This window comes from Penicillium nucicola (genome assembly GCF_028828085.1).
Source record: "Penicillium nucicola strain IBT 29836 chromosome Unknown utg000002l, whole genome shotgun sequence".
NCBI classification, from domain to species: Eukaryota; Fungi; Ascomycota; class Eurotiomycetes; order Eurotiales; family Aspergillaceae; genus Penicillium; species Penicillium nucicola.
This window is the reverse complement of record NW_026643126.1, coordinates 4744617-4769865: the sequence shown is the minus strand read 5'-3', so window position 1 is coordinate 4769865 and position 25249 is coordinate 4744617. Positions and strand designations below refer to the sequence as shown.

General features: G+C 47.0%; 7 protein-coding genes across 7 annotated transcripts; 5 read left to right on the top strand and 2 right to left on the bottom strand.

Annotated features, from left to right (window-relative positions):
* Positions 1-9335: 9335 nt before the first annotated feature.
* On the top strand, positions 9336-11609 carry N7511_003571 (uncharacterized protein; the record flags this gene model as incomplete). The annotated part of the gene is made up of 5 exons (XM_057125996.1): positions 9336-9361; positions 9987-10316; positions 10380-10738; positions 10828-10964; positions 11283-11609. 5 exons carry the CDS (start codon positions 9336-9338, stop codon positions 11607-11609), a joined length of 1179 nt encoding a protein of 392 aa, XP_056988155.1.
* Positions 11610-11875: 266 nt separating this feature from the next.
* Positions 11876-12793, bottom strand: N7511_003570 (uncharacterized protein; the record flags this gene model as incomplete). Its single annotated transcript, XM_057125995.1, has 1 exon — positions 11876-12793. The coding sequence occupies one exon, from the start codon at positions 12791-12793 to the stop codon at positions 11876-11878; it is 918 nt and encodes a 305-aa protein (XP_056988154.1).
* A 1326-nt stretch (positions 12794-14119) lies between these two features.
* Positions 14120-14968, top strand: N7511_003569 (uncharacterized protein; the record flags this gene model as incomplete). Its single annotated transcript, XM_057125994.1, has 2 exons — positions 14120-14436; positions 14491-14968. 2 exons carry the CDS (start codon positions 14120-14122, stop codon positions 14966-14968), a joined length of 795 nt encoding a protein of 264 aa, XP_056988153.1.
* A 3063-nt stretch (positions 14969-18031) lies between these two features.
* N7511_003568 (DNA/RNA-binding domain E.t1.c1-type) lies at positions 18032-19123 on the bottom strand (the record flags this gene model as incomplete). The annotated part of the gene is made up of 2 exons (XM_057125993.1): positions 18032-18544; positions 18611-19123. 2 exons carry the CDS (start codon positions 19121-19123, stop codon positions 18032-18034), a joined length of 1026 nt encoding a protein of 341 aa, XP_056988152.1.
* Positions 19124-22074: 2951 nt separating this feature from the next.
* Positions 22075-22288, top strand: N7511_003567 (uncharacterized protein; the record flags this gene model as incomplete). The annotated part of the gene is made up of 2 exons (XM_057125992.1): positions 22075-22206; positions 22229-22288. 2 exons carry the CDS (start codon positions 22075-22077, stop codon positions 22286-22288), a joined length of 192 nt encoding a protein of 63 aa, XP_056988151.1.
* Positions 22289-22524: 236 nt separating this feature from the next.
* Positions 22525-22746, top strand: N7511_003566 (uncharacterized protein; the record flags this gene model as incomplete). The annotated part of the gene is made up of 1 exon (XM_057125991.1): positions 22525-22746. One exon carries the CDS (start codon positions 22525-22527, stop codon positions 22744-22746), a length of 222 nt encoding a protein of 73 aa, XP_056988150.1.
* A 1478-nt stretch (positions 22747-24224) lies between these two features.
* On the top strand, positions 24225-24689 carry N7511_003565 (uncharacterized protein; the record flags this gene model as incomplete). The annotated part of the gene is made up of 3 exons (XM_057125990.1): positions 24225-24292; positions 24355-24541; positions 24579-24689. The coding sequence occupies 3 exons, from the start codon at positions 24225-24227 to the stop codon at positions 24687-24689; spliced, it is 366 nt and encodes a 121-aa protein (XP_056988149.1).
* Positions 24690-25249: the final 560 nt, after the last annotated feature.

Sequence of the window (25249 nt, the reverse complement as noted above, 5' to 3'; positions counted from 1 at the left end):
GCGATCTTGCGATTGAGGCCTCCCGGGCTCTATATAAGATCAGCTTCTCAAAGCGACACTGCTGATACCTCTCTCGTTACTCTAGTACGTCGTTGGTTCACTTTTGACTGAGGGAACAGAAACTTCGAACATGCCCAAGAATCTCGAGATTGCCCCGGGCAGCAGACACCTCAGGTCAGATGGAGTACACCGGCGTGCTGTACCATCATCCTGTTCCTCTTTCTCTGCTGGTTTGAACATCCAGGATGAACGGAATTCCTGCAAGGCGGGAACTAGATCAAGCCGGAATTTGGTATGCAGAACGCTTCCTTTCTTGCACTTGCTTTTCTATGAACAGAGCAGCCCAGTGGCACAGCTTCTCTCAATTTGCTGCTTACTGACTATTACAGGCATCCTCCATTACGAAGAATTCCAAGAGGAAAAATGACAAATCGATGCATGGAAAGTGTCTCCGCATGATGAGCAACATTGAAAAGGAATTTCAACAGGAGCTTGAAGAGAGAGACGGAGGAAATAGCGATCTTTCTCAGTTGCTCGACCAGGTCAAAGCCGAGAAAATACAAAACGATTCGGAATTGAAAATCGCTGTAGCGGCAAAGGATACTGCATTAGCCAGGCAGCAGAGGCTTCAGTGGGAGATATCCCAATTGCAGCAGCAGGTAGATTTCACGAATACTGCTCTACAAGACCAGGTGCCGTGGAATGACATACAGCTGGTGTTGGATCAGGCACACGCAGATCTGACATCTGCGGCTACTCGATTTTGGAGCACGATCGAAGCCTTTCAGAACAGACGACTTGCATCCTATTTGCCAGGCTCCGGAACGATACAGACAGAATGGCCTGACCAGGGCGGCTTGGGCACGCTTGGTCACGATATAATCCCTATCGATTCCCAACTAAACAATGGCGATGTCCCGCTTGGCACTCCACATGAGATACGTGCGAGCAACGGAGATGAAGCTCTTGTCTGATCATTGCAGTGCGTTGATCTGGCTAGGTTGTAGTTTTTTTGCAGATGACTTCCTTTCATTGTAGCCTACACGCAAATAGTTCATACAACAGCATTTGGCTGCAGTCACATTATATCAATACCACGTCGAACAATGTTTATTCAAATCGTTCTCAGGGGTACAGCTTTATGTCATGTAAGAAATCCGGGAACGGGTGAAAACATGCCCGTCGACGCAGTATTCGGTGTAATATGCGACAGAGTCCATCACTATCTCCATGGTCAATTATCTATGCCATGGGAGTATAGGGAAGAAATGGGCGACGGAACCGACGGAGCTAGGACCTGTTTTAGAGTATCTCGCCTCACTATCCGCAACTAAGCTTTGACAATATCGAAAATGGCGTCGTATAGTTGAGTATTACGGTATCTCTAGGTTTCTAGAGAATTCTCTCCTTTATATAATCAATTAGACAAATCAATTGTACAGTCAAGATTATGTTCAACTCTGAAACTAATGAAAAGGTCAATTCACTCCGTTAAACTTGACGGCTGGAACTACAGCCTGTTCATTCACAGCCATCTCCGTCAGTCATACGTTGTCTTATGCACGACCCAGGGAGTCATTAGTACAAGAAGATCGCATGAAACGAAAGATGACGCTGTAGGTCGCCACAGTATCAAATGCCCATAAAGTCAATCGAGCCGTGTACAGTAAACGTGTGATTTAGAAGTGAAGACGAGTGCGTCACACTTCATTGAGGTCGTTTTCATACTGCAAGATCGATATAAGCTTACTTCTTGCTCTGAAGTACATCGATGGATATCAAGGTGGGACTTGGGTTGTATTACTGCTGTGAACGAGCCGATCGCCGACTGTTCTGACCTTCTGTACCTTTGCTTGAATTCCGTCTGGTCACTGTCTGGATCTCAGTTTCGACAATTGCCAATCGACCAAGGATGTCGGACAGATCGTTTCGAATGGTGTCGTTCCAGTTGACTTGGTCATGTGATGAGCGCTCAATCGACCTGTGAAGAGGTTAGTACTTTTGTTCTGGCGTGGGATAGTTTACAACTGACTCCATTCGTTTGTCCAGTCTACATGTTGTTAGCAGGTGAATCATAATCCTGTTCTTGATGGCTTTGTACTTACTCTGTCAGGCATTCCAGAGCAACTGCATTGCTGTCTGCGGATATCTGAGTTTGCCCGCGTATTTTGGATTCCTTTTTGTGTCTGGGCACACTTCTCCGCGGCTGCCCAGCTTCTTGGTCACTCTCATCCGCTGAGGTGCTATTGTCCTGGTCGCCAGAGTCCTGTTCATCCTGGTATGATGAGTCATCGTCTGTGGTATCTCCTCTAGCGGGATTGGACGGACTGCCGGTATCGGTAGACTCAGAGGATGATAAAGACAATGCACGTTGCAATCTTTTCCGAAAGTTTGGTCGTCGATGAACGTGCGAGGCTTTCCGAATGCCACCCATACTTTCTGAGTTACGGTCAGCTGGCGAGTGATCCTAGTTCTGATACAATGTGAAAGGTGGAGGTGCGCCGACTTTATATTAGCGAGGGACCGGGATTGAGTGTTGTTTTCCAGCCAAGGGGACGGTTGCAAGCGCATCCATCTATGACCCATTAATTGTGCTCATAGGTATCGAGTTAAAATGGTACACATTCAAAAAGATGAGTCATATTATATGACTCGCAACATAAATTTCAACCGTTGACGTCCGAGACTACTACACCTTGTCGCTGACTTTGATATTTTTTGTTGAAACATATCGGTAGATGATCATCTTGTATCATGAGAGCTTGAATCTACCTGGACGGTGAACAGGATGCGACCAGTCTTCAATTGAAACAGAAAAGAAAACAAGACAGGCTAAACGTTTCAACGAAGTGGTGAGACTGGGGAATGTCAACAAAATGGTGTCCTATTGCAGTAGTTAGTGTCAACAGTTCTCAACGAACCGCAACGCCTCTGAAAATGAGTAGTGGGCATCCAGAGTTTTGGATCGGCGCGAGTCGTGAGGGTCTGGGTTTGCTCACCAAGCTTGTACCTGCGGCTGTGTGATTCTTCAAATAATAACCCGGATATTCGACTTTTTTTCCACTGCATTTCACCCGTCTTTACCGCTCATGTCATTTTCCGACCATCACCATGTCCACACGTAGCGCATGCGGCTGGTCAGAATGGGAAGAGAAAAACCTTCTCTCTTGGCTAGAAGCCCATCGGGCACTGTCTTGGAAGGCCATCTCTGACGCATATTACAAAGAATTTCGGGTGCACAGAAGCGTTGAGTCTCTACGAGGGAAGAAGTATCATATCTTGCGGAAGCAGAGTCGCAGAGGTATCGCATCCGGAAGGTTAAACAAACAGAAGACACCAGCCGCCCTACGGTGCTCGGCAATTGATAGCGTTTCACACGCGACCGTTTCAGCGAAGACCCCTGCCCAAAGGAACATTGAAAAATGGTTTCAAACAATTCTGGCGCCTGATCCTGGCGAGCTTGACATCAACAATGGACCAATATACACGAAACGCACAGGCTCAGGTACGAAAGACTTATTCTTCTCATATCACAAGCTAAATTTCTGCCACAGACCACATGACGCCAGCAGCGATTCCGTACCAACCTAAAAGAAGACGATCGTCATGGAGATGGGATTACGTGTATCGTGTCTGTGCGATCCGGAGGATGAGACCATGACGAACAGAACGTCCAATTTAGTAGCATTTCTTTGCCGGAATTACGGCATTGCGATGTCGGAGTAATTGTGGCCGCTATTTCGATAACTTAATCCTGCCACATTTTCCTATAATAAAGCCAGTGAGGGCTCACCAATGGAGCCTCAGCATTACCAATATCCACGTTGTAGATCTCACTCCGTGTTCCCCGTATAGGAACAAAGAAAGACGATTATCTGTAACCAAAGCAATAGTGATGAGGTGCCTGAGAAAAGGGGAAGGATTCCAGCAGGATTTTCGTGTCTTCGGAATAGACCCGTGTACAGACCTGTGTACAGATATTCATACTTACGATAGAAAGACTGCCATGCGGCCCGTAAATACTATACAGCGTAGGGATCCACGGTTGTACGAGTCACCCCGGAAAGAGATATATAGGACATGAGGGGACACCGCAAACCCGATATATCTGAAATTTTGTCAACTCAGGAAAACGTGTCTGGTTAGATTTGATTGAATCGGTGGTAGATAGCGGAGTGTTTTTCAGAATGAAACGAACACGTTACCGTCGACAGCCCCAGTCGCAAGGGAATGAAGTTTGCCACAGACTGTGGTTCCACGAGCGGAACCGCAGATCATTTGGACAGCTGAATCTGGATGAACCATGGAGACCCTGTTCGGTGAGAGAATGCGGTCGTCCTGGAGAACCGAAGTTTGGGCTTCTGCCCCACTTGCTTCCCATGTTACTCATGATCAAGCCCTACGGCCGAAAAGAGAAGTAAAGAGAATTGCGGCATATTCACCAAGCCTCGGTCTACACTACTATGGGAAGCTGGAAAAAACCAATACTGTCTTAGAAAGATTCTTTATCGCCAGAGTCATGATCAAGATGCGCAGGGTGATTGAAATAAAGTTTAGGGCCGCAGGAGGGCCGGCCCACAACGTCGACTCATGTCCGGGAGCCAATCGGTTCCTCGGGTTTAGTGCAAAAACCGGAGATACATTTCCATGAGCGCATGTGGTCTGTTCATGATTGGCATGGTTTCTGCTAGACAAGTCAGACTGGCGATCAAACTGGGTAGTGGAGATGGGCTCAAAGAGAGTTCAAGCTTCAGGAAAAGGTACAGGACTGAAGACAGCTTCTAGAACGTTCTACAGACTAGATAAACAAAGAGCAACTTGCCACTTGACAGCACAACACAACCACGGATTGGATTTTGGTGCTAGAATTCATTCCAAATACCTCGCCTGCCTCGACCATACCTGGTCTGTACATCAACAACGACCCACGGTCATCAGGCTTGGGCTTGTGGACCGTGTCTGGGGCTTTGCAAATCCTTCCAATCTCTTCTTCGAGCCACAAATACAACCGCCTTGGTCTACTGTCCCGTGGGTCGTCGCTGGGATCTGCATCGCAGAACCGTACCTGCGTCTGTCTAAATTCGCACATGGTGTTTGATTGGTCCGTCGGATGCTATTTTTCCATGGTTTCATCAATGTGACCGTAGCGTTGCAATCTAGTGAGGTGGGTGGCAATCACGAGAACCTAGCTCATGAGCCTTGGTAGCTGCTACAGTTCACATGGTTGTCCGGAAACCAGGCTCAGGATCTCAATGTAACTTACTGCTCTCTACCTTCTCTTTTTCTTCGAAAATGCCAAATTGGGTCGTTTCTCGATACCAGCGAGGCACACTCACTGCCCAGTTTCGAAAGATGCTGGAGCAAGATAGGAGCGGAGAGAGCTCCAGTCATGAAGATGCGATCGCATCTTGTTCTAGAGCAAAAGTATCCCACCAAGACCGACTTGAGAACCAATATGGCCAGAAGGTCCGATCAGTGTCCAGTCGAGAAACGGAATCAATCGAAAACTTGTCGACCAGACCGTATGATCGACAGCAATCTGCTGCCAAGCAGTAAGTCTCCCGCTTTTATTATGTACCCCTTTCATTTTTATATCCAACAAATCGTTATCAGAGCCATCAAGCGAGCGAAGTAAGTATACCTGCCTGCTTTTTCCTGAGCCACTAGGCCTTTTGCGTTATTGAGCCTAAACGGTCAAGTTCGGGACAGGGCTGATTCAAGATACAGATTGTTAGAAAGTAAGGTTAAAATACGTCAACGGAAGAACCTCGCTAGCGATATCGAGGTCCTCACTGTCATCATAGAGAAGCTCACCGGCGACTTCGAAGCTCTCAAGGAGGAGGTGAAGAAAGTGAAAAGGACATTGGCAACTATGCGATCATGTGAGGGAACGGGTCGCACTCCTAAAGGAGTCTCGCGTTAGGCCACCCCGAGAAAGATCGTCAAGTATGTCGAAACCTCTTCAATGGATTTTGATTTCCAAGATGCTGCTATGGATGGCAGTATATATGTTCGATTGTCATCGGGTATTTCGTGGGTTGTTTCGGGTTTTACAGTATCGTATCCTCTCTTGAGGAAGACCAGGCAACAATGTTCAGTATTCGATCATTGTCTCGGAGCAAAATATGCTCAATGAGAGGTTTGTCGTCCATAAATGGACCCTGATGATAATTGGAACCTCTCGCGATGGGAAATCGACGACATCTATATCCGCATTCTCGATCCATTTAGAGTACGTTTTAACCACTTGGTCATCAAGTATCACATTTTCCACCGTTGTCGCTCTCTGATACTGGACCACCAAGTTCTATCCAAAAAGAGAGGGGATTGGATTATAGTATCTAAAGATGAAGACTTTAGACTCTGCAAACCGTCAATTGCTATGTTATCTAACTTCCGATCTCGGCCTTTCTGGTCAATTATGGCAGCCTTTATTGGAACACAGTATATCTCATCATAGATTTTCTGCGCCGGAGCAATCTTTCAGAGTGGCGAGGTACAGTACTGCCCATTGTGATCATAGAAATTTTTTTATTAAAGAAAAAAAAAAAAGAAGCTTGCTTCGCGGGTCAAGACACCAAAAGCATGCAAAGTTGATCAAAAAAACACGGTTGTCATCGTACTACACAACAATCAGGTTCCAGGCCATTGTAGTGCGTTGAGCGATTTGTTAGCAAATTCGATAAAGTCGATAACATAAAGGAGTCACATTTTTGCGGCATTAAACTCATCTCAGCAATTGATGGAAGTAGTGCACCACACTCAACGTTTAATTTCGAGAAGAATGTTCCCGCGAGTACATTCAGGCCTTGAATTTGTCGGCTACAAAGTCTTTATACCCACATTTCAACGCTAATTCAAGCGCCAACGTTTATCAACGATACAATTATTCTCACTACCAACTGCACCTCTGGTTCCTTGGAAGAGATGCAGCCGAAAAGGTATAAAAGAGGCCCAATTCCCAGCCCAAAAAAATCAGGACTTCAGTCCTCACACTCCGATGTGTCACAGTGTCCCTCTTGCCTACGGGCTTGAGGGTCTCCATGACCACGGCTTTCGCTGCCACGAGCCCAGCGATGTAAGACTTGTGCTCCCTCGCAGCCAATGAGCCCTGTGACTGTAAAAATGTGCTCCCTCACAGCCAATGAGCCCTGTGATTGTAAAAATGTGCTCCCTCACAGCCAATGAGCCCTGTGACTGTAAAAATGTGCTCCCTCGCTGCCCTGAGCCCCGCGAGTGTAAAAATGTGCTTCGCAGGATAGGTCTGCGTCAACAACAATCCTCGCAGAGGGGCGCTGCGTTACCAAGTGAACTCCGCAGGAGACCGCTGCGTTAACAAGTTCTCTGCAGGAGACCGCTGCATTACCAAGTTCTCCGCAGGGACATCTGCGATACCAAGAGTCTCCGTAGGGACATCTACGACACCAAGAGTCTCCGCAGGGACATCTGCGACACCAAGAGTCTCCGCAGGGACATCTGCGACACCAAGAGTCTCCGCAGGGACATCTGCGACACCAAGAGTCTCCGCAGGAGACCGCTGCGATACCAAGTTCTCCCTCACAGCCTTGAGCCCTGTGACTGTATAATCTTGAGCTTCCATGCAGCCTTGAGCCCTGCGTTATCAAATTTGTGCTTGTTTAGGCGGCCCGTGGCGCCGCTGTGCCAGTCCTGATCCTCTGACCATGTGCAGGCACCTCTTCGTGGTGTCAGAGACTAGTATTCGAATTTGCAACAGCATTCGATGAAGCCAAGACCTGCCCAACATCTTCATAATCTGTATCGTGCTGCAAAGCACCATAGCATAGACAATCAATCACCAACTAATCTAAGCTGGGATTCCTCGTTAGCGACCCGTATTCCCACTCTGTATGTCTTTCCGCAGTCGATGATCCGTTTGCTGCAACGTAAAATCGCATGATTTGGGTGTAGAACACATAGCGATGTTGTGTTGCGATGCTGTTTCGGTAGGATGTTTGTTATGCCAGTGTGAAGTGAAAGTAGAGATTTTGAGCTTGTGTGTTGACGTGTTGACGTGTTGACGTGTTGACGTGTTGACGTGTTGACGTTGATGCCGGTGTGGTGAAACGTGCAGTGATCGGGCGGTGAAGGGACTGGTGATCAACGCACATGCAGATTCGTCACGCTCCGCTTGTTCGAGAAAGCCACACTGGTGCGCAGGGCAAGTTCGCAGGACAAAAAACGCGGGTGACGAACCTACCTGTGTTAGCATTGTACAATCGTATTGGAGGACTCCGTCGTTCAGTGTGCGAAGGTGGTCAGGTTTCTCATGAATGAACAGTTTATTACATCTTAATTGATGCCTAATGAAATCCATCTCTACTCTTTACTGCAAGTATTCGAAGTGAAAATTTTGTACTGTGCATCCGCTTTACATATGCCATTCTCAGCTCTCATATCTATTTTTTGGGTGTCTTTCTATGATTTATGGGCTACTAGGAAGGAGCCAAGGGCAGTTGCGGATATATATCATTGATGTCTTGCTAAGACTACGCAAATATGACATGAACGCAGTCAATCAGCCTCGTCACTAGTCGCAGCGATTGCCTTCATGAGTATACTATTGTCAAGTATAATAACTGAGAATACGAGTTAACCAACCTGCTACGCGCTCTGCCGGCTATGAAGATCTGATGCCCGATAAGTGACGCAGCGCCGGTTTCGCACGAGCCTTTGTAGACGACCTACGTGATCTGCCTATCGCGTAATTGGCCAAGCCAGTTGAGCTCATAGTCGGACTGTGACACGTGAGGACAGGAGTTTTGATTTGCGTTCTGGTCCCCACGCCGCTGCGAGGATGCGGGTCCCTAGCCGTTTAATCTCTACAAACCACGTCTATATGTCATGGAGGTTTGATTTTGGTGTACAGAAAGGCCTTGTCCTACCTGAAAGGCACAAGCGCATGCTCTGATTCCGTTCCAAAGCGCCCTCGAGCCGGGGGGCGGGGTCCCCCAGAGACCCCCTTTATGGGGGTCGGCGAGGCAATTTCCAATTGCCGGGGGTGCCCCCCAAGGCGACGGGCAAGATGCGCTGACCACTGGGTGGTTTGTCACACCAACCTTTTAGATATCCTTTATATTGCCGCAGAGCAGTGGACGAAATTTTAATTTCAGCACCAGCAGACCTTCCTGCCTTGTCATCAATGCGGGCCTTATTGTGCCCATGGAGTACACTGAGCATGGTCAACACATCGCCGGCCTTGTTTGGTGTCCAAAAAATTCCTTATCTTCGCTTTTGTTGCGGCAAAATCCCGTTGAAAAGCCTACTAAACAAACAGTATGGGTTTACCTCATCAAAGCATCGGCGGCCCTAACACCATGGCACAAATGAGATTCGAGGCTGTGTACGCTGGACGTCATGCTCGATGCTTTGCTCTCAGCAGCATACCTAGTCAACAGTAATCGACAGAATGAGGTACCGCAGACAATGGAGTGGTCTCACACTTTCTTGGGTTGGGTTGGGAGCTATGTCTGACTTCATCAGCTCCTTCAACAGGCTCGCTCTGCCTCCATTTCACTCCTATTTCTTCAGTATCATTTTTCAGAGGGCATTGAGATAAAGGATCTGAGTATCCTGTAGGGGTTTCTACGAAGGAGAGCCTTGAAGTGAGTCAAAGCGTGCAGCATCAAAGACAGCTAGTCGTACTGAGGGAGTACAGCGATAGTACTTTTCGTGTATCATACAAGATATGGGAAGACATCCAAGCCTTCCACGAACCAGGATCACATGATACAGTGAACGACGAGATCTCAACGGACAGGAAGAGGTGGATCACGGGCGGCGAACATGTGATTCATGCAAATGGACGCGATGGGATAAGACTCGAATCTCAATAATAAAGTGTAAAATTATCCGAGGCGGGAGCGAGTTGAGAGATGTGAAAAGAAAACGGCTGGGATACGAGTCTTGCCCGTCGCCTTGGGGGGCACCCCCGGCAATTGGGAATTGCCTCGCCGACCCCCATAAAGGGGGTCTCTGGGGGACCCCGCCCCCCAGCTCGAGGGCGCGTTAAAGCTGAACCAGAATATTCGCTGTAACGCCATCACAGGCACGCGACCTGGTGTTTTGCTTCCTCAAGACACCTCAACACCTGGTACTCCAACTTTGGGCAAACGCAAACGGGATGATACTTTCCAGAGTGATCTTCTAAAGCACATTTCATTGAAAGATATTCCAGACTCGGTCTGCTATCGTGATATTGAACTTTTCTACCTGAAAGACCCTCAAAGTAAACGTGATGTCCTCTGTGCCATCATTGAGTTTCGGAATCTCAAAGGTCGACCGGAAGGCGCTGACGGGTAAGCTGAAATTTTGATTCAAATTTCTCATGAAGTAACTTGGATGCTGATCTTTCCCAACAGAACCAAGTTTTTCATGCACGGCGATTATCAACTGGCATATTGCCCGATAGCTCAAATTATTGCCTTCGCTTTCCGCGATGGAGCTTTTGCCAATACCGACCTCACCCCAGAGCTCATCTGGCGGCTTCGGGTTCCAAAAGGTAGTTCATCTCTTCCCATCCGGTGGAAGCCCGAAGTTCTTAATCTACCCCACCTTCGACGTCTTGAACGCACGCCATACGGCTACGGACTCGATAGGTCTTTGCCAATGACCTACGATTCTAGTCGGCAGGCGCTCAAGGAGTTGGGCCGAGATGCTAGATTTGAAGACGATATTGGGCATTACAATTTTCGCCGTTGGACCGCAAATGAAGTCAACAGTATGTCAGTTGCTGAACACGATTTGAAAGATTCATCTGCGCCATGATATATGGGATCTCTCACAACAGGGCTGACTATCTATTCACAGAACATTTTACCAGCCAGGAGCGACAAAGGGTGCTCGGTCAGTCTGGTGACGCAATTTTTGAAAAGCATTACCAATCGCAATTCATTACGCGCGACCTTCAGCATGTCGTTCTTCTTAGACCCTCCCAAGAAGGCCTGGTACGTTTCGCTGGGAGTATGCTCAGGAAGAGAGATCTATCGGCACCATCTGATCTTACCAAAGCGCATAAACGTGCTATTTGTCAAAATCCTGGGGTTCTGCAACTTAGACGCGAGAAAAGAGAACTCATGGCGGAGATGCGGTCCCTGGCTTGTACAACCAAGAACGCCCGTGGCTCCTTTCCACGCCTCTTCTAAATGCATGAAACCGTCAAAAAAGACCTCGCCAAACTTCGGGAAACATTGGCAGTTGAAACTCGCGAGAAAGCCAGAAAGGACCATTTCAATAATGCCCCTGTGCTTGAAGTTGACAGACAGATTAAGCAAATGCTTCTCCGCGAATCTGATGTTGAGGAACGTGATGCTGATAGTTTTCCTGAAGAAGACTGGGATCTCCCTACCCCGGACTACGTGTTTCCTGAACGAGCTCGACTTGTGGAGAACTTTTATGGTCCTAACGCAGAAGATTTTCATGAGGACAAATTACTTGCTCGACGCATCCAGGTTACCAAGGACTTGGTTGCGCTTTTACTGCTTTGCGAGCCGAGCAAGCGAGGCAACCGTGTTAATTGGGATCTCGATGCAGAGGAAGACATACCTATTCTTGCGATCTCTCTGGGCTTAGCAATAGTGAGCTCGGGCTGAGCAGCCAGAAGGCTGCGGTTTCAGGTGCTACGAACTTAGGTTCAAAGTGGACGACGTACGTCTACAGAAATTTGTCTAGTTTGATTTCAGTCCGTCATCCGAATCCGTTGAGTTTTAACTGCTTTTTGCCACTTCTTTGTGTTGCGCAATGATGAACAACGACCTGATCGAGCTCAGCATCGTTAATCAGCGAGACATTATGTCTTGCTGTACTGTAAGTTCTTCGTACTACATGCAAAAACCGGTGACTTTGTTCAGATCTACCATCACCATTGATCCTTGTGATACCTGTTCTTGTCGTCCTCGAACCATAACATAGCCAATTGTGCTGTTTGCCGTCTCCCAATAATATGGGCTGGGTCGTACTTGAAAAGATACCTTCCCGCGGTTGCCTTTAGCATTCTGAGGCGTGGGTCCTCGTCATCTAATGCCTCATATGGAATGTCCTTCCAGCGTGATTGATCTTGCAATGTTGGTATCAATTGGCCGACATGGGTCCGAATCATCTCCCATTGAGCTGTATAGGGCTGACCACCTTCATCAGCGTTCCAAGCCTCCGTTGGGTGCAAAAGATAGGCCCTGATCCAGTTGTCCTCGATAAGACTGGCGTCTAGTTTGGGATGGTATCTCCCTCCGTTGGTCAACATATCGAGGACCGTTTTTTGGAAAATGTCTTCTGTTGTTTGGGTTCGTGGCCTCCGCCACACCAGATCCGGATCGAAGGATACATTTTCCCACCAGTGCACAGCATACACCCCCTTGCGGCTGATGACATATAATGTAGTGCAGCCCGACAATTGTCCGCCATTGCTATACACTTTATCCTGAGGCAAACTGGCAAATGTTGTCATAACGCCGGTGCTCATATACTCAGCTCTAGATGCGCTGTCGTGTGGTACAACCCTTTCGGTAAGTCTGACGAACTCCTTGTCGTAAAAGAGACCCATGCTTCTCTTAGGTAGTTCCATCCGTTTATCCAGGGTCGTGACATTGCGCTCAAAGAGAATGAACCCTACACTGCGCTTGGTGTTGTCACTGTCAGCTAATTTAGGCCCGCATTTCTCGCGAGAACCACGCTTGACAAGGTGTGAGACATCTCCTTCTAATAGCAGATTATCGACGGTGTCTATAAATTTCCGTCGGTTAGTTTTGCAGTGATGTTGTTCGAGATACGTGGGAATCATCACCGATGACGAGCGTGTTCTTCGCAGAAGCTGCAAAGGCAAGCCATATTAGCGACCAAAATAGTTTCATGGTCGTTCATAAGATGGGAGGCAAAAAAGGGAGGCAAGAGATGACACAGTAGCGATTGAGAGATGACATGAATAAAAGGGAGCGGTGACACGATGGCCTCCAGTAATACATTTATACTAAAGACAAATAAGTTGATGGCTAGGTTGATACTAAAATATATATTTATATTAGGTCACCAAAATCAGTCAAACTTACAAAGGCAGGCTGAATGTAAGCGGTTCGAATAATAATGGCAGAGATTTTTACATCCAGTCGATATTCGAGTTTCTGGAACGAGCAATCTCTATTCGGAAAAACCTCCGGACCTAAGCAGAATACATGAACCCCTTGTCTCTGTTTAGTCCTAGCCAACGGTACGATTCTCATAAGTAATCTATTGGGGCTATGGAAAGACGCAAGTTCGGGAAATACCACTACGTATCTGTATCGAATATTTTCCATCGCAAGTCCAGTAGGATCAAGGCCCAAGGTTTGCCCGTTTGCCCCACTCGATGAATGTGTAGTCAGACCAAGCAACTACTGACTAGTATTAATGTCCGGATATTTCAGATTCAAGAAGTATCGATGGTCAATAACTACAGAAGCAAAGCTCTCTTTGCGCACGGTATTGACTCAATGCCGTGGCGACTGAGACATTACAGTACTTGAGCTAAGCTCACTATCTTCTTGGCATTCCTTGGCATTCCCTTGCGGGCTTTGTACCAACGACGAAAATGAGACAAAAATGAACTTGAACAGAAAAGATGGGCTTCACCGGTAAATTAAAAACGCTTTGGGGGCCGAACAGGTCTGCAGCTACCTGCTCAAAAACATCCTTCTATGGATTCTCGCACAGGCCGGGCCTCGCTCGGACCCGCAGGTGACCCTCGAGGGACCTCAAAGGGGTTCGGACCAGGTTTAATCAGTCGGGCCCCAATTTATGAAATTAAAACAAATGATTAATTACACAGGTCCAAGGGAGTCTATGAATTTCGTATCTAACAAGTGTTTCGATAGAGATGGAGGTCCGCCTTTCTAGGTGAACCTTCCCTCTCTTCATTGGTCAGGTGACAACACTATTCCGATGCTTAGATTATCACCTCATCTCTTCCCCCCTCTCTCTTTCTCACTCTCTCGTGTCGTCGGATTCCATAACTCCTTTTGCTGCTATCTCCATTTCGTCGAGATACCAAGCTCTCCCCATCATTTTTCATGTCCAGTCGGGTCATAAATATCTCAAGCTCCATCTTTGCACGCGATTCTATTTTATCTACATCATGGAAATAGAAGATACTTCCTTCGTCGAGGTATTTCTTGATGCGTGCTACGACGGTGAGCTTTTAAAGGTCCAGGAAGCCCTCGCTACCCGGCGACTTTCTGTCGAAAACCTTGATGAGGGGCTCGCGAACGCCACTGGACAAACGCACACCGATATCGTGGCCGCACTCTTCGACGCTGGTGCTGGGATATCGACATCGGCGATAGATTCTTTTCCCGGGGCTGACTTGATGCAAGACGTGGGTATCGTTCGCCTCTTTCTCAATCATGGCCTAGATCCTAACGCGACCGGATCTAACGGCGAACCTATTCTAGCGTAAGTGTGAAGACTGTTGATCGAGTTCTATAGGCTAACCCTTTAAACTAATAGTTTCATGGCGGATCCCGTATGTACTCGCGAATTGCTCTCCTGGGGCGCGGACCCTAACGGTATCGGACCGTCGGGGATACCTATCATCGTGGGCGCTATTATAAGCAGCGACGATACCTCTCTGATTGAGGTTCTTCTCGAGTACGGCGCGAGAATAGAAAATGATTTTCTTTTTAAAGCCCTCCGACCACGCACGCGCCAAGCACCGGTAAAGACTTCTTTTTTACTAGCGAAGGGTCTCGATCCTAACCAAATTAACGCTGAATGGGGTACCCCTTTACATTATGCTGTCTGGAGTGGTCGTCCTAATCTTGTCAAAATATTACTTGATGCGGGCGCAGACCCTACGGCGCGATCTCTTGGTAAACGTTATTATGGCGAACCACCCTTAGCAGCAGCAGAGTTTATTCGAATTCCCAAGTATAAAGAGGAAATAATTGCTCTTCTTCAGTCTTACCAAATTACGAGTCACGAATAGGCTGCGGATGCCATATTGAACGTAATAAATCATATCTTTCACGTCTTTGTAACTATGATCTCGGGCCAAGTCTTGAAATACGCACACACTGTCGAAAATTGAGTAATATTTCTTCTCTGTTATTATTTATAATTTACGCTAATCTAAACATGATTTTGGATACTATAGATCTCCACCTATGGAAATCGCTCGTCGAATATACAGGCTTGTATGGTATCTTGCATATGGTCTGGCGTGCTCGGGAAACAAGCTTGTCGTAAGGCAGCGTTAATGGGCAAAATACTGTCAACCAGGAAGTATTTCCACTCATCATTCCATTGTTTCGGTCATGTGCCCCAGAGGCCCTGAAGCGCACTGCCCTTCGCGTTGGTCGAAGAGACGCGCCGACCTGAAGCCATCGTCCCACCCCTCCTAATTTGACGATGCGACGACTTGACGTTACATGTACATATTCAGCTGACCCTGGCAATTAATTAGCACATGCCCTAATACTCACTTCAATTATGCGATCTTCTGGGAGCGAAATCATTGAACAGTGCTAAACTCACATCGAATGTTCTAACAGTACCATAAGGCAATATCCACTAAGTCTCATTCATCTTATACTTTCTGATATATCCGGCTGCGTCTAATGCCTCTTTCCACGGGATGCTATGATACGCTTGTTTGAATTTCGGCATCCCGCCGGATCTAACGAGCAGGCGAAGCCGTATTGCAGGTTTTTGAGTTCCTGCATAGAGCACTCCGTGAAAATATCAAACGAAATTTTTAAATACGTATCCATGTATGGGGATACATTGAGATGTGTCGATCTAAGATCCTGCCAGTAGAGCTAATATGGCATATCCTAATTACACATGATATACTCTCTTTCGTTTTGGCCATAATATCGCCCCTAACGCTCTGTTGGCTCTCATCCGTCATCTATTTCTCTATAATTGTGCATCCGCACCTTGCGAAGGGGATGATGATTATTTTGACAGAGGCGATCTTAGCCAGTATACCATAAATGGAGAATGTGCGAACTAGCTGCTGCATTCTTCTATCCATAAAAATGCATCGCGGCTACATATATGACATAATGTGGCTAGAGAAGCGATAGACATCTTACCAGGTGCTACCTGTGTCCTATTAGCTGGCTTGTTCTTCACGATCTTCTACGAAGGATTGGGGAATGATGCCTAGGCGCTGCTCTTGTGTCTCAGAGAGCATGTCAACCGCAGATATTACACGAGCGCCGGCGTCAAAAAGTGCGGCCACAATATCCGGGGATGTGCCTCATCCGTTGCGAGTTCCAGTTCCTCGTCGAGGTTTCCAACAGGTGCCCGCTGAAGGTGGCTTCCTGGGTGCTTGAAAGATCACTGACGGCGCTTGTGTCGAGAAATTGTCACCACCAAAAACGGTACGGGCTAGTATCACTAGTAATTTAAATTCATAACCGACGAGAAGTATCCGGCTGTTCCTGTTGCCCAGGGACCCTCCGATGGATCCCTTTTTCGACTCATGCCCTAGTTTGGAGGCGACAATATCTTTTCAATATGATTACTGGATCTCTTAGGGCCCCATATGTCTCATATTCATACGCGAGGTCCTAGGGTGAATTCATCGCCGCGGAACTTTATCTCATCCCCTTTTTCTGTCTAATGCCACAATGGGGCCCAGAATCCTGGAGAAGCTTGATCTGATTCTTGGTGAGCCGTGTATCTTGTAACTGTCAGCTTGAGGCTGAAAATCAGAACACAAAGCCTTTCTAGGAGCTTTGCACCCCTAGGAAATGCTTTCTAGCTTCTAGGGCTATTCTAGGCTCCAGGAAGACGAGATCTGCTCCTGGGATCTTTACACTATGCTCCTGACGGAACAAAAAATGGCTCTGGGAATAAAACATCCAGATCCAGGAGCTGCAGAGCCCCTGGGAGCATACTTCAGCATCATAGAGTGACCATAGTACCTTTCAAATCCCCGCAGAGCCCTCAAGAAACACCTTCACCAATCCTGCGCACAAATCTGCTCCATCAAGTCACTCTGAAAAGACTAAGCTATAGTGCAAGGAGCGCCACTTACGCCTCTAGGAATCAACAAGCCATCAACAGGAGCGTAACCGGTTTATTGAAAATGATGATGTGCATGTTGGCATCAGAATACTGTCATGGATACCTATTGATTCTATCAGGACAGACATAGAAAGGCCGCATGAATTAAGGAAACGTTCTTTCTTTGACTGCACCCGTGAAAAAGATCACGCTCAAGTGAACTGATATCAGATCGACGAGGTCTAGTGCATTTACTTATTTACTCTGGTTGCAATATTGTAGTTGTCCTTTCAATCAATAAGTGCAGAACGGGGGAGGAAAGCCAAAAAGTAAAACCCTTGTATCTGTAGATAGTTACAGCTTGACATTGAACACGGCGATGCGGAAATACGGACTCTGGTCATTATCATCATACTTTGGGAAAACTTTGCTCATACTTGTTCATATGATTAAAAAGGCAATTTGATAGAAGGTTTACGACACTGGGACCACAAAGCAGGGCATAACGAACCTCGTATGTGCAGCTGGGCTGGACAGACTCCCACCGCTATCACCCTATCTGTCTATATACTGTAGCAAGGACGGTTCACATTCGACGGCATTTCCTTCATCTCGAAGTCTGACAGGGGTAATGTACATGACTTGAGTGGCAAATCCGGGAAATGATAAGTCAACCAACAACAAATGCGGCACTCCCTCTTTGGGGCATCAGAGTCGAGGAATTACACACCAGTTACTCTGTATCTTCGCTAGCCTTGAGAGCTTCACATATTTTGGGAGCTATCAACAAAACTTAGATAACAGTAGCTAAACAAATGCATCGCCTCAACAGGCCTAAATTCGGACCAGCACCCGTGCCTTCATTTCCAAAGTCCCCTGATTTCCACTCCACAGGCGCAGGTGCAGTGTAAGAACCTCGACTGAAGTGTTCAGGATGTTGAGCAACTGTCGCAAATTGAAAGGCAAGCCTGGTAGTCGTAAATTGTGTTTGATCATATGTTATCCAGCGAGAAAACTAGATGTCGAGATATGGTCAGTAAAATATACTAAAGTACAGTGTGCAGAGTTCCAGGTACTGTACAGTATAGACATGCCTGTTTGATTCAATATGTGCTGTTGCAGATGCCCAGTACTTTGCAATGATATAGGCGTCTGCAGTAGAAGTACTTGCGTTGTGAGCAAAGTCCGTTGCAAACTCCCCGTTCCCTTCTCCATAGTCCAAGATCGCTGCAATATTGCAGCACATGATTAACGTGCTTTCTCGTGCCTCCGGGAGACTAGGCGATCGGCTGTGATGATTTTTTAAAAGGAAGAAATTGAACCGAATGACAAACTGGTCATATGGCATACGCTTGAAAATAACACCATGGGCAGCCGCAAAAGAACTAATCAATGTGTGTTCCTCAGCCGGTGCGATTAGAATATCGTTGAACAGCTGAATCATGCTTTCCCGCGCTTTGGGAAATCGGTCCACACTGAGTAATGCTTCCGAGAAGTAAAAGAACATCTGCAAAGTATCCGGACGAGAGATAACGGCAAGATAGTGCTGAATTTGGCCAGTTCTAAATTACTGATCGATATCCTGATTGTACCAATCTCTGGAAATGTCTACCCAGTGATGGCGGACTGTCTCATCGGAATTCTCCACTGCAGCACGATAGCGTGCTAGGTCCCCCAAGCATTCTGTCCAGATTTCTTCAAATGTGGAGACCTGCTCTAGAAGAAGCGTCACCATCGAATACGAGAAATATATGAAGCCTAGCATATGGTCCTGCACACTGGGGCTGGGGAGCCTTGTGCGAAACAGCTCCAGATAGGAGTAGATTCCGTAGCGCCACATGCGTCCAGGCATCTCGTATCTTTGAGCCAGGCTTCTCAAGATTGGGCTGGCTGCCGGATGCTGCGAAACAATGAAAAAGTCAAAATGCTTGTGGAGGAGTGTTTGGTGCAACGAGGTGCACAAGCTCCATTGTTCATCCGATAGTCCCGCGGTTTGGTCTATTTGTGAGACGATATCCACCACATTAATGCATTCTCTTTCTGCAATAACTAACTCATCGTATATTTCTCTTACTTCATTGAGCAGCTGGTTTTCGGGGATGGGATTGGCCAACTGTTTGTCCATTTGTATGTTTGAAGTGTGTCCTTTCATATTGACGGCTTCCGTCTCATACCCTGGGACTTGATCAATGTAGCTGAGATTGATGGTCCTGAAAAAAAAGGAGGTAGATGCTCGTTTAAGTAGATGGCGAAAAGCCCCATTGATGTGACCTAGAAAGCCCGGGTGTATCAGGCTCTGCCGTGCCCTAGTTCTAGACTGTTCCAGGTGTTCTAATCATAGTTTCTGCAACATCGGGGAACTTCTTAGAGAGTGGGTGCCATAAGCGTATTTACGTGGCCGATACCAAAACATCTTGTCATACAGTACGCCCGGGTGGAGCTCTTGCTGTGTGCGGGTCGGAACTGATCCACTTAATCAAAGAGCATGCTAATGGTTAGTATTATTTTTTGTCTTGATTTCCTTTTTTTACTTTTATATTTTCTGTTTTTCTTTTCTTTTCTTTTGATTTTTTGCTGAACTTCAGAGGTACCTTTTCCAATGAAATGATAAATCTACGTTGTCTCAGGCATGGTGAAAGATGTCGTTATCATTTCATTGAATTTGTCAATCCCTTTATCATTCTGTTCAGCGCTGATTTTGTATAAATTGAAGAAAATTGAACTAGATTTGGGTCAGGTGTGAGCTCCTAATAGCACAGCCGGGTCATATTGGACATTGGATCAGTCCGCTGTGTCGTGGCTTGATACACAAGAGAATTGAGGGCTCTTGCTAAACGTGTAGCTGTGGCAAGACTGGTCCAATGACAGCGGTGTGTGATTTTGACGATGGTTTCAAAAATCACCTCTGGAATAGTCATTCGCATTCTTTGCTACTTTCATCATGCTTCTCCTATAAATGATGTCAAGAAGGGAGGTAAGAAACTCGACTGAGTTTAATTCGTGAAATAATCTCCACTTTTAGCGAGAGTCGTGTACTCTAGTACAGTACAGCACACTGCAATACTGATCAGTTCTAATTGCTCGTCGATGCTTATTCTCCTTCCATGAAAATGCCCGGATCCAGGGTTCCAACAGCCCGAGCAACTCTGATTGAGGACCCAGACTCTTCTGACTACTACTATAGCCAGGAATACCAAATGGCACATTCCATCACCGACCAAAGATCTAGCATATATCGACGATATCATTTCGTTGTGTAATGTGAAAGCTATTATTATTCTCGACAACATCATTGGTCTTGGATTAAGATCTGTCGCTTTACGGGGGCATCCAGAAGAGACTTGTTAATCTGCTGAAAAAGGTGTATGATCGCGTTTCTTGGCCTTCTTTGCTCATCGTAATACTGGAAAGCCCGTGCGGTACTGTTCTGAGCCTCTATCTTTTGGTTCACTGATAGCTGATGCTGAGCATGTGGCTCCCACGAGAATTTGTTTCATATGTCATCTAAGCAACCTGTTCTGCTGGGTCTGCCTCTACTTATCATGGGCATGGGCCTGGCTGATTCATGCTGTTTATGCCAGCCAGCCATCGGTGAACCGTCTCGGGTGCTTGCTCTTCAAAGATAGAAGGGTGCTTTGCCATATAATCCTGCAAAATGTACAAAGATTGCAGAGCCTGTTCCTTTTCAAGATGCACTGCCAATTCATCACAGGCTACTTCCACATAATCTTGGCTCTGGCGTATCCCGAGCGACATGCTCGGCCATTGAGAGTGATTATCTGACCGAACAAGGGAGCCGTGTACGTCGGGATGATCGGTTGACCGGACATGGGCAGGCGTTTCGGATGCGTAATTGGGAAAAATTGACGATTGGTTCGTCCCTGAGATGAAAGCGTCGTTTGTAGGCGGCATTACACCAGGAGCGAAAGTGGACTGTTGGCTGCTCGAGCCCGGGTCGGAATTCGTACATCGGTTGAAGACCGTGGAACTGAATTTGTTATCCGTAATTTAGACTGGAAACAGTAAGAAGATCCAGAAATGGGCAAAGCAAACCTCTGTGACTCTGGTTTAGTTGAAGTAACCTTGTTGGTGTCTGCCTTTCGCCGAGTGGACTTGGACTTGCGATTCCTTTTCTGTTGGCTCTTTCTGGGCATTCTACCTCTCCGACCCTTTCGAAGCTCAAACAGAAGCGGAGTATCATCTCTGCTTTTAACCTGAATGCCACTTGTATCGGGTCGAGGTTGGATCGCGCGATATCTGGGAGGCGGCGGCGGGAGGGAGACCGTGGGCGCGGAAGGCGCAGCCAAAAATGGTACCGTTGGTTGCTCGTAGCCGCAATCGTCGTTTCTATAATAAGTCGTAGGGAGCCTCACATCTACTACCGGACAGTAAGCTGAAACGTTATGATATGCGAAATATGAGCTTGGGTAATTCATCTGATCAAACAAGAACTGATCTCGGGTGTCCATGTTGATCCGGGGTGGAGAATGTTCCCAATCATATGAGCAAGAAACCTTCCCTGGACATTTCCCAGCAAAAACCGGTATATCAAACAATCAGTAATGATGGAATGCAAGGTCTAGATTGTCAGGATTGTTGGACAGGCATCTAAAAGCGAGGATTCGGGGAAGGATTGGCGCTTCTGTCTCGCTCTCAGGGCACTGTACTAGTGTAGAGCTCTAACCACGTATGTAAACTGGTTTTCATCGCCTCAACTTCATTGGAGGATAGCGCAGAGGAACCGAACTTGGATCTTGCTTAAAGCGTTAGTCTGAGCAAGCCGCAACTGGCGCCAATGTCGAGCTCTTGACCATAATGTTTTGTATGACCTGGCTTTAACGCTGAGGCTTGCTCGCAGGGTCCTGCGGCAGACTAAAGGGTCTATAGCTGGTCCCATGTCAAGGACATAGCAATCATACCAAGCCGTACTGTACATAGGTAATACTAGGGGTAATATGGCACGTCGGCCCCTGGTCGATCCACTGCCCCTCTTTCTGGCCTCTCTTCCCCTGCTTTCCAACACTACCCGTGCAATCTCCCTTTCATGGTATTACACGAAAGAAATTTGCTTCCAGAATGACCCTCAAATGGCTCAAAGACAGTTCCCAGGGTGCATCAGCTCAAGATGAGACCGACTCAGGTGTAAGCCCTGCAGCGGTGCACGAGCCTATCCAGTCAGACATGAAAAAGATGGAGAGGAATGCTTTGGTATGTACCATGCTCATGATAGCCTCCTTTCTCCTCGAAGTGTCCTGTGACTGATGAAATTCCAAGACTCGATCAAACTTGACTTCCATGAGGGATGGTCTGGACCCGGTAAACCTAGCCTCGAAGCTTGTCTGGGATTTCTTACACCCTCAGAAACTTGTACTGATTGAAATTATCTTACAAAGGACCGAAAGTCCCCCGGAGATGATGAACTTCAGTCCAATGATCATCTTTCTATTTCGAACAAACAGAGACACCTAGGTACTTATGATACGCATTGTCAGTACAAAACTTGAGTATTGACTTGCCTTAGCCATCATGCCCTGCGGTGGGGAGCCTAACGGTATTGGCCATGAGACTCGACGAACCTATGTCTTCAATGACTGCACAATTGATAACACAAGCATGATCAGCACTGGACGGGATAGCTCGAGGCATGAAACTGTGATTCTACGTGATGCTGCAAGTGGCCGGGCTATATTTGCCAACGGAGACATGAGTAGAGAAACCTTCTTGAGAGAGTTTTGTGGGAAGAAGTAGATTGGATGGAAAGCTAGAGTTTATGTAGTTATCTTGTCTGCATAGAATATGGAGAAGTGAGAAGTGGACTTGATGGTACTGTACCAGAGCAGGGTGTGTGTCTTCCGTTGAACTTCGAGCCAAGGCTGGCCATGAGAAGTGTTCTCTATGGCCTCGGGCTGCATTCACCTAGCGATGAGAGCCCTTGAGCCATAGGAAGATTCACCCTGCACCACTAGTTGTGCTTCCTTCCGGAGTTGCGGTATGTCTCAATCGACGCCACGAGTACCCTTCATATATGACTGCGCATAACGAGGTAGAGTCTTCAACAGAGGCAGCTTTCGGCTAGCGATCCTGAGGATTAGCCTTTTGACCTCAAGAGATCAACAAGATTATTGTATGGTATGCGGCAGCTTCATCATGTTGAAGCAACAAAGCGCGAGAGCTGTGCGGTCGGGGAGCTTTTGCCCAGCGTTCAAGTAGCCCTTGGAGCCCACGCCAGGTCTTTCGTCCTGATAAGAGTATAGGAAACTGTAACTCCAATAATAAAATTACGAAAATGCTTGCCGAAAGCAGCTTTATCAGGTATTTTGGTCGAAAATCGAGAAATCATGCACGACGATCGGTTGACGAAGAGACGGATGGGAGAGGTCAAGAGTTCGGTGGGCCTGAGGACTGTCGGTGCTATAAATAGTATGAATTAGCACAAGTTACCAATCTGCCAGAGAGATACTACATGTTGAAGCATCTCAAAGGCTAGACTTCGGGGTTCAATATGAAAGCTTCTGCTGGGGGGACTTTGAAAACTCAGTGAACTTGAACTCGTCGGAAAGGATGGGACGGAAAAGAAAGTTTGTCACACGGATATAGCGTGTGTTTTATTTTCAAGAGCTGGCAGGTGAAAGACACAAGCTAGGCCAGGGTATTGAGGTGCGTGAGGCAGTGGTGAAGAGAAGACAATCCAAGGGTGCCTTACCTAAAACAGACAGGTAGTGCTGAGCTTCTTCTCCTTCTCGCAAACTCTCTACCTCGCATTCCAAGATCAAACAACATTACACCCTCAACCAAACTCAGACCTCTTTCATCGCAAGTGCCGTTATGTAACAGCACGCCAGATTTGACACGTTCTCACCGACCACTGTCTACAAACACATCCTACTACTGAAGACCTCCTGATGGTCATCTCGGTGACGTTGCTGGACAGTCAGAGATGGAAGCAAGAGCCACAGGAGGGATACATTTGCTTGGAAAAGTCAAGAGCAGCTCCTCTTCATCGAGGATGTCTCCAATTTTCAAGTGGCGTACTCTGCTCTCCGTCCACATCTCCCTCGGGGAACCCCTTTCCATTTGCACTCTCACATTCATTCAGTTCATATGGAGTCACTAGGATATTCCTAAGGGAGTCGAGGTATTTTTTGCGGACGAAGAGTTGACTTCCTGGCCAGCTGCTCTCTCAAAGGCACGAACCAATCCCTCCAACAAGTGCTATATCAGATATCATGGGGACCAAGGAAAAAGCTATGCAACTAGGTCTGTTCATTCTCATAGTGCTGCGTTACAGTGAAAGGTTGTTGCTAACGGGTATGAGATTTGCGCAGGTTGTGCCGTGAACTAGTCGGTCTATTACAGCGTACCATACGAACGAGAACGCACGAACACTGAACTTGTGAACAATTCAGTTCCTTTACTCACATGGGAAAGGGGTTTGAGGAATGCGAAGTCTACCCGAGGCTTCAACGATGCCCCTGCATCTGTCAGTGTTGAAGGCTGTCTTGGTGGAACCAGCGACCACCAAAAGCACAATGATGAGCCTATGGTATATTTGCTGGATGATATTGATCTAATGTTTAGAGATAGGCAAGGATATCAATGGAGAAAACCGCCGGAGGTTTGAGCCCAAGGCTTGGGGCCCAGTTGAAGGAAATAAGAGCAGTGACATCCCCAACGAGGGAGAAAATCATTGAACTTCTTGTGTACTCATATATAACAATACAGATTCCTTATACATGAAAAGAAGGTTGGGCAACGCATGAAAAACCTATCCATATTCAGGATAATTGAAAGCAGCAGAGCATTCGCGGGCTCAGGAAGAACAGACTTGATTGAACTCATCCTTGCATGTACCTGAGCTGAGCGTTTCAATCCATTTACCAATATCTAAACACAATATCCAATTCCAGAATAGGCGGTACTGCTCCTCGTGAGTCTGTATATATTTCAACAAGTCAAACGCTTGGATTCTGATAAGAATCGCCTCGCCAGGGGCCTAGAGCAGTAATGCATTCCGTGAGAATGCGATTGAGACCTTCGAAACAAGCGAGCAATGGTATCCCGCTATTTGACGATATGAGAATCGATGTTGTATCAATTCTAGTGATCTCTACCATCCACTTATTCATTTTCGGCAGATGCCCTCCGCCCTGCGCTATTTGCTGCCCTCTGGACGCTTCTTGGGCCCAACCGTCTTTATGGGGCTGCGATTGTTTCCAGTCCTCTGAACCATGGTTCTTGTGCTTCTGTTCCT